Source organism: Mus caroli, unplaced genomic scaffold (genome assembly GCF_978045245.1).
Source record: "Mus caroli unplaced genomic scaffold, Mus_caroli_1 scaffold_14, whole genome shotgun sequence".
Taxonomy (NCBI): Eukaryota; Metazoa; Chordata; class Mammalia; order Rodentia; family Muridae; genus Mus; species Mus caroli.
This window is the reverse complement of record NW_028227269.1, coordinates 34,451,788-34,466,441: the sequence shown is the minus strand read 5'-3', so window position 1 is coordinate 34,466,441 and position 14,654 is coordinate 34,451,788. Positions and strand designations below refer to the sequence as shown.

At 42.0% G+C, this 14,654-nt stretch overlaps 1 protein-coding gene and 1 pseudogene across 2 annotated transcripts in view; one reads left to right on the top strand and one right to left on the bottom strand.

Annotated features, from left to right (window-relative positions):
- Crppa (CDP-L-ribitol pyrophosphorylase A) overlaps positions 1 to 9,697 on the bottom strand; it is a 321,431-nt gene extending 311,734 nt beyond the window's left edge. Inside the window, exons 1-2 of one of the 2 annotated variants that reach the window (XM_021179106.2) lie at positions 9,232 to 9,697; positions 587 to 863 (exon numbers count right to left, since the gene is read on the bottom strand). In XM_021179106.2, coding sequence (XP_021034765.1) covers positions 587 to 863; positions 9,232 to 9,482 — 528 coding nt within the window. In that variant the 5' untranslated portion in view covers positions 9,483 to 9,697. The other variant, XM_021179109.3, reaches the window with a different exon arrangement.
- A 3,976-nt stretch (positions 9,698 to 13,673) lies between these two features.
- Positions 13,674 to 13,785, top strand: LOC115032881 (small nucleolar RNA SNORA17; annotated as a pseudogene).
- The last annotated feature ends 869 nt before the right edge of the window (positions 13,786 to 14,654 follow it).

The window sequence follows — 14,654 nt, the reverse complement described above, 5'->3', positions numbered from 1 at the left end:
CTTAATAAAAATACATACAGTTAGAATTAGCACTGAAATGGAAATTGTGAAACTATACATTATATTTTACAGCTTCAGTACTAAATATACTTAATACACTTCACCACTACCAAAACTAAAAAGTAATTTTAAGAACAGAATTAGAACTAGAAAAAAGCTTTATATCCTCTTTTCAACTTATGTCCATTATGTCTCATGAAGAAATAAACTAGATATTCCCAAATATGTAGAATCTAGCCAGTAATGTATGTATATATGCAAACAAGTGTACATGTTGGTACAGGTAGCATTAAAGAGAAAAAGAAGAGCTAACTATAAGGGAAAAAAGAAGGACTGGATGAACATAATAGGTATATATTCTAATTATATCATTAGTCTATTCTTCTCTCCATAGCTCATGTCACAATATGATAAATGATATAATAAATGAAATCCATGTCTCACAGTCAGCAATGTTATGACAGCCCTAAAGTAATGTCTTCAGGCCATTGTTCCCACTTACAGTTAAATATATTTCTATCAAAATTTAGCAAAGTGACGACACCACCATGTTTGCCCCTTACCCATTACAGTGTCAAACACTCACCCCATGTTCCTTAGCTGCTAAGACAACTCTCAGGAGGATATCTTCCTCAACAAAAGGTCTCACGGCGTCATGGATAATCACCACTTCTGGCTTAGTGAGTTTACAATCTGGCTGATCTTCTGCCAGGGCTTTCAGTCCATTGAAAATTGATCTGTGGCGCGTGGCTCCAGCCTCAGCTAGCGAGATGCGCTTATGCCCATACCTCTGGATGATATTTCTCATTGCTTCCATGTTCTCCCTTGTCACTGTCACAACAATGTCCTTTATCCAGAAGACTCTACAAAGAAAGCATGTGAGCATTTAATATAAACGAACTCTAAAGCACATAAAAGAAACTGAATTTTCAGTATAAATAAGTATCCATTGATCTACATTGGGAGATTAATCCTGAAAGCTCAGTTGTTATGCTTTAGTATGAAGTCTGGGAATCAGTAAGCATCTCACACTATATCAATAAAGGTGATTTTTCACACTGTATTATCTTACACGGAATGGTACATAAAGCTTGCTATCCCATATGTTAGATACATGAGATTTTTTCACTTCAATTACATTTGAACAAATGGCTTTTTTTTTGGGGGGGGAGCTTCCCTTTGGTTTTTTGAGACAGGTTTTTCTCTGTGTAGCCCTGGCTGTCCTGGAACTCACAATGTAAACCAAGCTGGCCTCAAATTCAGAAATTCGTCTGCCTCTGCCTCCCAAGTGCTGGGATTAAAGGTGTGGGCCACAACTGCCCAGCTACAAATGGCATTCTGCAAATAGTTTGAGAAAACATACAAAAGATTATGCTTTTAAATTTATAGTTTTCCTACTACTTTATCCTTCAGGGAGGTAAGAACAATATAAAACATTATTGAGTTTTACAAGCTGACTATTTCAAGATGTTGCATGAGCTGCAACCAACCACACAAATATTAAAACTAGGTAGCTGATCTCATACAGACCTCCACCAGACTGATCACAGTCCATAGTGGCTCTGGAATCAAACAAGTTTAACAGGTACCGGTACTAGCATTCAAGTGACACTAGGGACCTGCATGTTCCCATGGGCCAAAACCAGGACAAGTGCCTCTGAGCCACAGTATCAGTCGATTCAGAGTAAAAGACACTTAAGTTTTCTAATATTTTATATGCCGAGTATAAAATTCAACTTAAAATAAGAAAAATAAATAAAGTTATGAGCCTATCAACCCTATACAGTCATGGTAGAATAGTTAAGTTCTAAAGGTATCTCTCATTTCAAAATGAGAGATAACAAGAAATGCACTTAACATACATTACGTTTTGTAACCTGTATGAGATTCACAGACACCTCTATGGTGTCTCTTACAGAGGTAGTACTTTTCAGAAGACATTTACATGATAATTTATAGAGTATATTTTTAAGTTATGCAAGATTTATATAATTCCTTTACTATCTTTCATACTTTAGAATATACCTTGCTATGTTTCTACTTCATTCAAAATGAACATAAGACAGAAAAAAATGCCTCTTTTTCATTGATGAAACAGCATTCTTTTTTTGTTCATTTGTTTAGATTCATCCTCTGTAGTATGGGGTATCCATCGATGTGGTAGCACAAATATCTGCCTTGTACATTGCTTTATACAAAACTCTTACCAGGTGTTCAATAGGTGTTTATTGAATGAATAAACTGCCCATAGTGTAACATCTTACACTTATGTACTGGTTTTCTTGCTTTTCACCTTATATCCTAAAGCTCCTTAGAGGTATTCAATTACTTTTATATTTTCTCAGACATTTCAAGAAAGGCTTCAATAATGAAAACGATGCACTATTATAAAATGCCCATGAGCAAACCGTAGTCTTTCCAAGTGATAAAAACTACAGAATGAGATTACTTGTAAATTTTTCTTTGGTTTGTTTAGTCCATCCCACATACCAATGTCATCCTTGACTATTCTTGAACTTATCCCACCCTGGAAGTGTGGAAATTATACTATTCACAAAGATTATAGCAACTGGAAAACCACCACTCTGCAGTCCCCACTCCACCCTTCAGTGTGTTGTTCTGAAAGGTTCTGGCTCAACCCCTCGTTCTTGTAATCTCTCACATCTGATACTTTCACGGATGGGGTCTTAACTGTCTCATCTTATCCCAACCCAGTTTATTCTTGCTACTTCTAGATGATCCCTCTCAAGTTCAAACCCTAGGGACATACTACAGTTTCTGGCCCAGACCTGTGTAGAACTACTGCCTCCTCTCTACCCTATAAACACACAGGCCTTCCCTCTGCATGACCCTCTTCTTTCATGCCTAGCTGCTCCCTGATAAGAAAGTAATGTGGGTCTGAGATGACCATACAGGCACATATATTTGAAGATTTGATCCCCAACTAGGAATGCTATCTTAAGGTATCACAAAACCTTTAGGGGCAAGAGACAAAGCTATCATCAGTGAGTCACAGGGTCCTTGAAAGTTGAAGTCAGGCCAGTTTCCAGCCTACATGCTGTTAGTTCTGCTGACCCACTTCAACTGCTTTCCCCCACATAACAGGTTGCATCCCCTGTAAAGTCAAGCTTCTCCTCACTTAAATTGATCCTCTCACACTGTTGAGAAAGCTAACATAGAGGGCAACATATCCTCTTACTAGCATGTCTCTGTGGTGCTCTCTTGTTTCTCAATACTGCCCTTCCTTCTCTCCCTAGCCTACCAACCCATTCCTGAGCCTTACTTACTCCTCAGGTTGAGACACAGCCCAACCAGGAACCTTCTCTGACCATAAAGTTGGGTGCAACCTCCTTTCCTTCCACTCCCAAAAGACTCATCTCCCAAAGGTTATTACATGCCATGCTGTAGTCTGTCATTTTCTCTCTCATTAGGTTCCTGGCTCTCAGAAAGACCACATCCCAGTACCTGCCACATACGTTACTTTCAGTAATATTAGTTTAGACACAGCAAAAAAAAAAAAAAAAAAAAAAAAATATATATATATATATATATATATATATATGGCATCTTTGCTAGTGTCTATGGGCTATATTGAGGATTTTGCATACAATACCTCTACACCCAGCTCTTTGGGATACATTGCTATGGTCTCAATGTTATTCCTGAGGACACAAAGGTAATGGCCTGCCCATGATCACACCAGGAGGAAACTACAGTACTGCCTCAGAGGGCAAGTCTAACATCTAGGAGAGAAAAATGTCATTCTGGACCATTCTGCATCTAAGACTTCATTTCTTTGACCAGGGTTAAAACATGTGGCATGGTTGCCTTTGCAGTAAAACAGTCAATCTCCTATAATTTCTAATAACGCCAACCAAAGAAAGTTTTCTTTCATTTACTTACTGGGATATTCAACAAATGTCAAAAAAGCATCTGGCATATGCCCTCCCTTATGCAAGGCAGGAGAAACAATAGTTGAGCACAGAAGTACAGCATTCTTTATATCGCACACCATATGTTAATAAATATCTGCTGACTAGACAGAAACAATACTTACATAACTAGGAAAAATGCTTTTAAGGAACTATTAATCTGGGCATGGTGGCACATGTCTTTAATCCCAGCATTTGGGAGGCAGAGGCAGGGCAATCTATATGAGTTTAAGGCCAACTTAGTCTATAAAGCAAGTTCCAAGATAGCCAGAGCTACACATGGGAACCTGTCTTGAAAAATGAAGAAGAGGAAGATGAAGAAGAGGAAGAGGAGGGGGGAGGAAGAAAGGAAGAGTGGAAGGAAGGAAAAAACAAAGAAGGAAAGAAGGAAGGAAGGAAGGAAGGAAGGAAGGAAGGAAGGAAGGAAGGAAGGAAGGAAGGAAGGAAGGAAGGAGAGGAAGGAAGAGAGAAATTGTTAAAAGCCAAAAAATGTGTTGATTATTTAATGTGGTCCCATGTTATCTTCTTTTTATTATTGAAGAATTATAATATATTCAGCTCAGTGGCAGAATTTTTGTATAAAGCAAGATATCAAGTTGATTCCTAAGCTGATAGATCTTGTTAGTTTCCATTGCATGTTCTTTCAGAGAATTCAGCTGAAATAACTTTTAAAAGTTTAATGAAAAATTATAGTCAACTGAAATACAAAAGAACTAAGAAAAAAATGAAAGGCTAACACAGAACATAAGTATTCAAATATCTGTTCAATGATTCCTTCTGTTTCAAATGAATTAAATTAGATGTAAGTAATGATAAACAGCTAGAGCTGTAGCATTAGACCAGTCCCGGGCAATTATATTAGCTTTATTAAGTGTATGTGTGTTTTTCCTGCACATATGTATGTGCACCATACATATACAGTCCAGTGAGACTACAAGACAGACACAGATGTTTGTGAACTGCCATATTGGTGCTAGAAACTGAACCTGAATCCTCTGTAAGAGCAACAAGTGCTCTTAGCAACTGAGCCATCTTTCTAGCCCCAATGCATGAAGTTGAATTTATGATGGATCTGGGGCTTGAGGGTGGGATATTACTGTTGGTGAGACAGTGTCTAATATGGGTTGCCCTGGAATGCACTACCTACACCAAGCTAGTCTCAAACACATGACAATCTTCCCACATCAGCCTCCTGACTGACAGATTTATAGGTGTGGCCCACCGTAGGCAGCTTTAAAATGATTTAAACCACCATTTTTCAAAGTGTGTGTTACAGGAACCATTATGCATCATCACAGCTTCCTATTAAGTTAAATTAAGTATTGTTGACTAGGCTAAATAGAAATGAGAATAAAATGCATAGAAAATGGGGAAATTTTTCCTTAAAAAAAGTAAAGGTTTAGAGAACACCACTTCATACCACTCAAGCGGTAGTGGGCTTACAAAGCTATTTTGTTCAAACCCAGAATACACCCAGGGCCTGCAAGCTTTTGTTAAGTACTGTTTGTATTCCAAAGGATTTATTCACATTCTTTTCAAGTCACAGAATTAAATTTTAATTCTGCAGAAGACTTTTAATAATGTAAAATCATGAGACTGTAAAAAGACTTTAAGTACCTCACACAGTGCACCCTGAGTAAGTACTTGCTGAATAGAAGCATCTAGCCTACCTCTGAGCTGAAAACAAGCCCACACCAAACCCCCGGCAGCCCAATTCTATCAAATCCGCATGACGGTTTCCTTCCTGGCACATTCCATAGCAAATATAAACGTAGCCCCAAGCTCCGTAACACCTACAGACATTTTGAGGAGGAAATATAATATCTCAGAAGTTATTTTCTCCTGGAATTAGGTTGCAAGCATACTCTGCTCAGAGAGTTTAATAAAGCCAGTTGAAAGCAGAACATTTATACAAATGCTTACTTACAAACCTGGGGAGAGTCAAGCCAAGTTAACACCTACAGAATACTTTCATCTAGGCTACAGAAATGCAGTCTTAAAGGAACAGCGGCAGCTGCTGCTCTCCACCATGACTGCCTTCATGGAAAGTTGACTCTGCATTGCACTGGAGACTTGTCTATAGAATTCCACCTCTTTGTGTCTATTTTGATGTTTTAGGATAAAATGTTGAGTTAGTGGGAAAGGCAGGTTGCTATCCCCTTAGCCACAGCCAGTCTTCTTCCTCTGGTGCTGTTCTGGGAGCTTCAGAGCCAAGGGTCTTCGACTGTTTTTGAAAGTCTCAAAGGGAAAGTAACACAAAGCTCTTAACCTGTAACCGTCACAAAACACAACGGCTTTTCTTCTCACCTTGAATCAGACAGGACCTTCTTAATGACTCAAATTGAACGACCTTTCAACTAAAGCTATCCTAGGCACCTTCTCCTTCTGAATCATGAGTCACCAGGATCCATACGATCTCGCAACCACTTCTCACGTCTCCCCTCTCCCATTTTTACTATCTCAGTTTAACTCACATGAGCAATGTGGCTCATTTAGAGAAACACTTATGTAATTCCCATCTATCCAACTAACAGAATTTGCAATGGTTTAAATAAAAAATACAGAAAACAGAGTTAAATAAACCATAAGCTACTACATTGAAATATATACCTTGCAGTCTTTTTTTAAAAAAAATTCTAAGCATGGGACATCCTTGGTTTCCAAGCCTTAAGAGAGGCAGTGGGTGAACTGTAATCACAAGTTTATATTTCTATTAGACAAACGCACATATTGATCTACTGAATCACATCTGTTAGATAAAGACTAGTCCACCATAATAAAACTAGAGATACCGATCACGGAGTTGGACTGCTAGTTTATTGCTATACGGGACCATCTTCCTATAAAGTGATATCAGAAGTCCAGTTATAATTTTTTTTGATAAGCATGAACCATGTCAAGGAACAAGTTATCTTAAGCAGGGTACCTAAGAGAGCTCAAGAAGCCTCAAGAGTTGTAGGGAAGGTGCAGTCAAAGCACTTACTGACTGAGGAGGAAGAGCCTACATCTACATAAGCAGAGCTGCAGGTCACCTCATTCCTTTGGTCTTGTGTGGTCAAAATATTGTCTTTTTAAAAAATATTCCACAGTAACCTACGCTTCTAATTAACATTTCCTTCTCTTAAATATTGGTAAACCAAAAATCTCATTACTGGTAAGAATTTTTATTTCTATGGTCCCCTAGTCATCAACTCCGTTTTTTTTTTTTTAATCTTAAAAATCAGTAACAAAACAAACAAACAACAACAGTATAAAGCAGTGCTTTAACCATCTATGACCCAGATAGCTGCAGGTTCTTCCTATCTGACTTTAACCCCAGTCAACATCTTAAACATTTCCAGGTAAATAAAGCTGTTGCCCAGCAGAGTAAAAGACACTAGCCCCAGTCCTTAACCTAACGTTCATTAAACAGTCAATTCCATCCTATAGCCCTACCTAGAGAGACATCTAGACATGCAAGACATACCTAGAGAGACATACCTAGACATACCTAGAGAGAGCATCACCCTGCCTCTCCTCTGGCAGGAAGATGAGCAACAGCATTCTGTATGGTCCTCTATATATGTTTTGACTCATCAGTGTACTGGCTGCTGCTTCTTTCAGTGGAGTTTAAACCAGTCCCATCGCAAAAGGGTTCAGGTCACCCCACTGTGGGAACTACGCTACTATGCTACATTTGTGGGCCCCGAGTCAATGACTATGAGTGATAAAACAATTTCCAACTTCAAATCCAGTAAAAATTGGGTACATAGGCTAATCAACCTGAACTGGACCTCTTCACAGAGTTGCATGTCCTAGCCTACACAATACTTTCATCACATGGTTTCCTGAAACAAAATTTCTTCATTGATACTGGTGTCATGAAGCATGAGGGACCGAGACCCCTGATCTCAGTTCCTTGTTAGGCAAACAAACAAAAAAATAAACCAAAAAGAGAAGAAGGAAACCTGTAATGAATGTTCCCTGAATTATATAAGCTGTTATAATTTATTTCAATTTCCCTAATGGGCTATTAGGATTTCAAACTGCTGTAATCAATTAAGCAAAAATGGAAAGCAAATGTCCTTTTGCTGTATTTTCCACAAATAACCCCTTTCCAAACACTCTTCTACATTAAAAGATTTAATTTTTAGTGTCCACCTATCTCAGGCTACCTTGGTACATGCAAAAATGCAAATTAACAGAAAGTATTCCCCCAAGGGAAAAAGTGTTAAATGAAAAACAGTCTACAACTCCCTGCATATAACCACCAAGCAGACAGAGATCTGCTGCCAATATCCATTGCAAGCCATCTCATTGTCTGTCGCTAGAAAGATGGACAGCGTTGCCAGGGTGAGTGTGGCGCTAGAACTTTGGAGGTGTGTGCTATTGGTAAGATGGCAGTATGAAGCAACCCCTGTACTATGCAGAGAAATAAAAGACACAGACAGGGGTGGGAACTGGAATCGTTTCCAGGTCTGAGTGAGTTTCGGATGTAACCACCGGTCTTGATTACTCTAATCAAGGATGATTGCAGCCCTGCACTTCCATTTACCAAATGCCAATGCTCGGAAAGTAAAATAATCTCCTGAGAAATTACTGTGTCCCTTTGACTTTTTGAAGTGTGTTGGGAGTTGCTCTTCTGAACAAAATGCCAAGGACAGTGGTTTCTACGGAAGCCTCCTGTAATCGTTACTTATGCTAAATATTGGCATCTATCTTGAAATGTAACCAGTCCGATTCAAGGTTTAAAGGCATCGTCACAGCTGTCCATTTGACTTCAAAAGAGTAAAGATCTTGCAGAACTTAAGCACCTTCATAATCTTCCCTTTCAGTCTCACCTCAGCCCCATCACATCACAACTCAAATAACCCATCTTTTTCTCCTCTCACAGTTTCTTCACAGCCTTCCTGACACTGCTCATTATTTCTGGAATTAACTAATTTCAGTCTCTTTTCTAGGGTGTCTTGGCCTCAACCACACCATCCAATCACCTCCCATTATTGAAAGGCTGGAATTAACTCTGCTCTTCTCTCTACTACCTGGTTATTTAGCCATGCCTGATTCCCAGAAGAAACGTGTCTGCCCAGGAAACTGGAGGTGCGGCTATGACTCTCAAGCGCACGCATGCGCGGTGGCACTGTGCCCCAGGCGCTCCTCGAGCAGATATTCCTCGGGCCCCGCGGGGCCTGCGTGGGAACCGAAAGTCCCTGGGTCCCCATGCACTGGTTAGCCAGGGCCCCAGGCCCGGCGCTGCCCGCCACGCTGCCTGTCGGGGATGATCCTGGGCTGGGGGGAGCGGATGGCTGGCGCCAGTTACCTCTCCATGGCCTGCAAAGTGTAGCTGATGAGCGGCCTCTCCAGAACGCGGCAGAACTGCTTCGGGGTGCGGACGCCCATCCTTTCCCCGCAACCCCCAGCCGGCAGCACGGCGGCCACGATTCCAGGGCGGTCCCCGGGTTCCGCCCCGGCGACGGACAACGGGGACTCCGGGAATGCTGAGCCCGCGCCCGCGGGGCCGCTCACGCTATGCCCAGGCTCAGCGGGCCTGCTGCACGGCCCGGGCTCCATAGCAGGCAGAGCGCAGAACTCCGAGGTGCAGATGGAAACCAAGAGCGAGACGCCAGCACCCGCCTTGGGCCGAGATCAAGGGTCGCACTGGGCCAGGAACGGCGCCGAGCGGACTCGGGGAAAGTGGCCTCGGGTGCTGATCGCGGAGGAAGCCAACAAGCCTGTCTTCCCAGCCTGGGCCCAGCGCCCCAAGGCAGCAGCGCTCTTCCTGCTCTTCCCTCTATCCCTCCGGGCAGGCCGAGCCGAGGCTGCAGTAGCAGTCCTTACAGATGTGACAGTCACACACAGGCAGCTATGCACAGCACAGTCACGGGCCCCATTCTAGATAAGTGGGAAATATTTGTATTCAAGGTACAGTTCAAGACCCAGATGTGTGCATCTCGGTCATAAGAATTTCGTTATCCACAGATGGCACCCTGATTCTACCAAGTGGAAAGACAAATGGCTAGGCAGAGTCTAGAAGGTTGATTCCCAGACCTGTCTGTCTGCACGTTTGAACCACCAAGTAGTGTCCTTGAACTCTGTATTCCACACTCAAATTTTAAGATTTGATTGTGTGCAGCCAGGACTGTGGAATGTTTTTAAATTCCACAGGTGATTCTATTGGGCAAGTGTGATTTTATTGTAACCAGAGGAGGATAGCAACCACACTCACTACTGAATAATCAACACACATCTCCTGTTAACAGGAAAAAGAAAAAGAAAAAAAAAAACCCTCTAGTGGTCATTTTCACTGACAGGGGAACGTGGGTGCTAAGTAACTTGTGTTAAGACTGCACAGCCAATGATGGCAAGGCAGCCATAAATCTTCGGGTTTGAGGTGCAACGAGCAAGCGTTGAGAAGTTTCAGGCCTGGTGCTCATCCAGCGCTTATTTAGGACTATCCTTCTGGGAAATGTTGATGAAACAGAATGGGTACTCCGAGTGCCAGGCACCACTGTATTCAGGATCTGGAATGTGGAATTCATGAGAGCATGCCCTAGCTTTGCTTTGGGTTTGGGTTGTATGCCCAGCTTCAGGAATGCAACAGGGGCCTAATACTTACTGAAGGAACTGCTGATTAAATAATGACAACGGATAAGGAATTATTTGACCATGTATATTATCAATCTTCACCCATCAATAGCTAAATTAGAATCATAAAAAACAAAAACTTGAGGATTGAATTACCCAGTTACAGTATTAAATCTCATTATTTTTATCCACTTTGCCAATTGAAAGCATACAACAATTTTTAAAAATTCTCTTCTCTTACCCTCTTTTGTCTAATATTCTAAAGCACTTTCTTTTGTTGCTTTCATTATGACTAAATGGACAGCTTCTGTGTTAACTGAAGTTTGTTGAACTCTTGACCCTTCGATGAAAAGGAAGCATTAGAGCTTGCTTATTTGTATTGCAACGCTTGAATGTTTCCTTTCCAGGAGACAGGAGTGTGGGAGGAAGAGAGAGACTGAGAGACAGAGTGAGGCTGGGGTGGGGTGGGGTGGGGGGGCAGAAAGACTGATTGATTCTAGGAAAGAGCTCTTTGCTAGGGAGTTGGGTGTTTGATTTGTTAGAGCTTGCTTAAAGGAGACTCTTGAGAAGGCTCCATCGCATCTTATGAACTAACAGAAGGATTAAGTTACTTACAAAGCCCAGTGACCAGCCCAGAGACAGCAGCACACTCAGCAGGCAGAAAGCACAAGAGGCAGACGACCAGGGGAACTGGACTCCATAAAACCCATGGCTTTTGGTCTTTCCAATGTGGTTGCTGGTTAGAAATTGTTTAAATCTGTGCATAGGGGTACGTTATTTATGTGTCTTGTGGTGTTAGCCATTAAGTTTTATTCTGGTAGGGTATGTTAAATGTAGGGTTTGTGAAATGAGCGCGTGGGTTATGGAGCAAGCCACCCAAAAGGATGGAACTTTTACAAGGAAAAAAGTGCTGGCAAGAATGCAGGCAAAGCAGCCTAGTAAGCTTATGGAAATTTAAATTAGTCAGTTTTATAGGACTATTTTAGTTAGAATTTTATTGTTGTGAAGAGACACCATGACCACAGCAACTCTTATAAAGGAAAACATTTAATTAGGGCTGGTTTACAGTTTCAGAGGTTCACTCCAATATAGTAATGATGAGAACCATGGTGGCATGCAGGCAGACATGGTACTGAGAAGGAGATGAGAGCTCTACATAGTGATCTGCAGGCAGCAGAAATGACGACTGTGGGCCACAGTGGGCATAGCTTGAGGCTATGAGACCTCAAAGCCGGCACCACAGTGACACCTCCTCCAACAAGGCTATGCCTACTCCAATAAGATCACATATCCTAATAATGTGTAATGGGCTGTTTTCCTCAGCCTCAAGCTCCCAGAATAACAACTCAAAGTCAAAATATATTTACAAATACTTAGGCCATATAGCTAGGCTTATTTCCTAACTAATAACTTAAAATAATCCATTTCTACTCATCTACACTCTGCCACATGACTGGTTTCCTCTGCTGAGGTACCATGTGTCTGCCCTCCTCACATCTTCCCCTGAGATTCTTCCCACTTCCCTCTATCCCAGAATTCTTTCTACCTATTGGATGTCCCACTTTTTATTCTACACTATAGGCCATTGATTTTGTTTTGCTTTAATTGACAGGTGAAGCATCCATACAATACACTAGATATCCTCTCTACAATCATGTCACTCCCTATAAGCCAAGCATTCACACACATGAGTGTATGGGGACCATGCCTATTCAAACAACCACAGAAGTTAGTATAGAATTCCACAAAAATTAAAAAGGTGGACTACCATATGACCAAGCTAGATTTTTCTTGTGCTTCCCTTAGGAAATAAATTCAGATTACAATAATGTGCATGCCTTGTTAATCAAGGCAATAATCATAATTTTACAGACACAGAATTGGCCTAGCTGTTCAAGAGAAGAACGAATAAGGAATGTACAGTGCATCCGTAATGGAATATTTGGCCATGAAGAAGAAAATCATGTCATGCCATTTTCACAGAGTAGAAGGACCTGAGGATTGTGTCAAGTACCACATTTTCTCTCATACACAGGGGACCATTAAAATGGACTAAGAGGAAAGAGTTCTAAGGTCATAGAGAGGGTAGATGTGAGTAAACACAAGCATTCTTTCGGGAACAAAAATCTCAAAGAGAAACCCATTCATTCCCATAATTAAAAAATAGTTTGCCTTACCAATTACTATAGGATCGTTTTCCATGATCGAAAAATGACAAATTATGGTGAGTATCTGACAGCATTAGTTAAGATTTATTCTTGGAGAAAATACAGTAATTTTGATCTTGTCACTAAGAATCCTAAGATCATATATGCTGTATATAACAAAGTGTAGCAGATCAACTGGTAGCAAGCGAAAGAACAAACAACAGTCTTCATGCATACATGGTAAAAGTCATCTCTTATGCATATTGTATGGACACAAACAAGAGATTCCATTCAATGTACTCACAGTAATAGATGCAATTTCCTGTTGCATCAGCTTGTATCGTCTGTCTTAGGGTTTCTATCACTGTGAAGAGATTCCGTGACCATAGCAACTCTTTTTTTTTTTTTTTTTTTTTTTTTTTTTTTTTTTTTTTTCGAGACAGGGTTTCTCTGTATAGTCCTGGCTGTCCTGGAACTCACTCTGTAGACCAGGCTGGCCTCGAACTCAGAAATTCGCCTGCCTCTGCCTCCTGAGTGCTGGGATTAAAGGTGTGTGCCACCACACCCAGCATATAGCAACTCTTATAAAGGAAAACATTTCATTGGGACTGGCTTACAGGTTCAGAGGTTTAGTCCATTGTCATCATGGCAGAAAGCATAGTGGCATATAGGCCGACATGGTACTGGAGAGTTATCTGAGAGATCTGCATCTGGACCCATAGGCATGAAAAAGAATGCCACACTAGGCATAGCTTGAGCATGGGAGACCTCAGAGCCTGCCCCCACAATGACACACTTCCTCCACCAAGGCTACATCTACTCCAAGGCCACACCTCCTAATAGTGCCACTCCCTATGGACCAAGCATTCAAACACATAAGTCTATGGGGGAGAGGGTCATCCCAATTCAAACCACTGCAGCACCTGACCATCATCTGAGGTATTCAGGAGATAGGTTGGTGAGTAAGAGCACATGCTGCCTGCCCAAGTTCTAATCCCCAGCACCCATGTAAAAAGACAGATAAGCAGTGCCAATCCCCAGAGGCATTGCAGGTGTTCCTGCTGTATCACATATCTGTCATTAGGTGGCAGAGAGGAGAGCAGCTCCGTTCTGACCTGTGAACATCTGAATAGCCTAACATTCCCTGGAAAAAGGAGAGCCTGAGATGACCACCATTCCGGCACCGCACAAGCTTCAGAAGGCAGACCAGGACCAAGATGGCCCCTGCTTGACATAATGCATAACCTAGGCACCACTAAGAAAAGTAACTAAGTGGTAGAGAAATGGAATAGAAAGAGAAACAGAAGGATATGGGTACAATGAAGAGAGACAGAGCTGGAGACTTGAAGGTACTAAGGAACAGTCTGATGTGAGTAGCTGGTGATGCCACCTGGGATCATGGTGGGCTCCTGGCCTGTTCTGCCACTAAAGGCCATGTTTGAGTCCATGGCCCTGCAGCAGCTTGGGTCTGTTACCACCAGAGACCAGGCCATGCCCCTGGTCTGGGCTGCTGCCCAGGAACATGTTCATGTCTGAGAGCTATGCAGACCTGGCCCCACCCCTCCCCTAGGCATTGTGGAGGAGCTGATCCTGAGTATGTGAGAGCAGAAGACTTGACCCTGTGCACTAGCCAGCTTCAGTATTTAAGAAAACAGTCTTTGCACATTGCAGGAGTTGCAGGTGAGCCAGCCTTGAGGGTACGATCCAGGGAGAGCAGTCCCTGGCAGCTTGTCTCCCAGGTGGTGGCATGGTCAGGGAAGAGATAACTTTCCTCTCCCTCACCCCTCCCCACCTATGGCAGGTGAAAGACCTGCCCCTGGGGTCATGAGAGCAGAGAGCTGTCTCTATTCCTCAGCAGCTGCAGCAGTCACAAGATTGGGCCCCTATACCTCGTCTGGGTAGTACATCCTGGTGCTTATCCTGGTGGGGTGCATGTGGGTGAGCCAGGACAAGGGTATAATGGGAAAGATGACCCCACCCCTTGTCTGCCTTGTGGTAGCACAGGCAATGT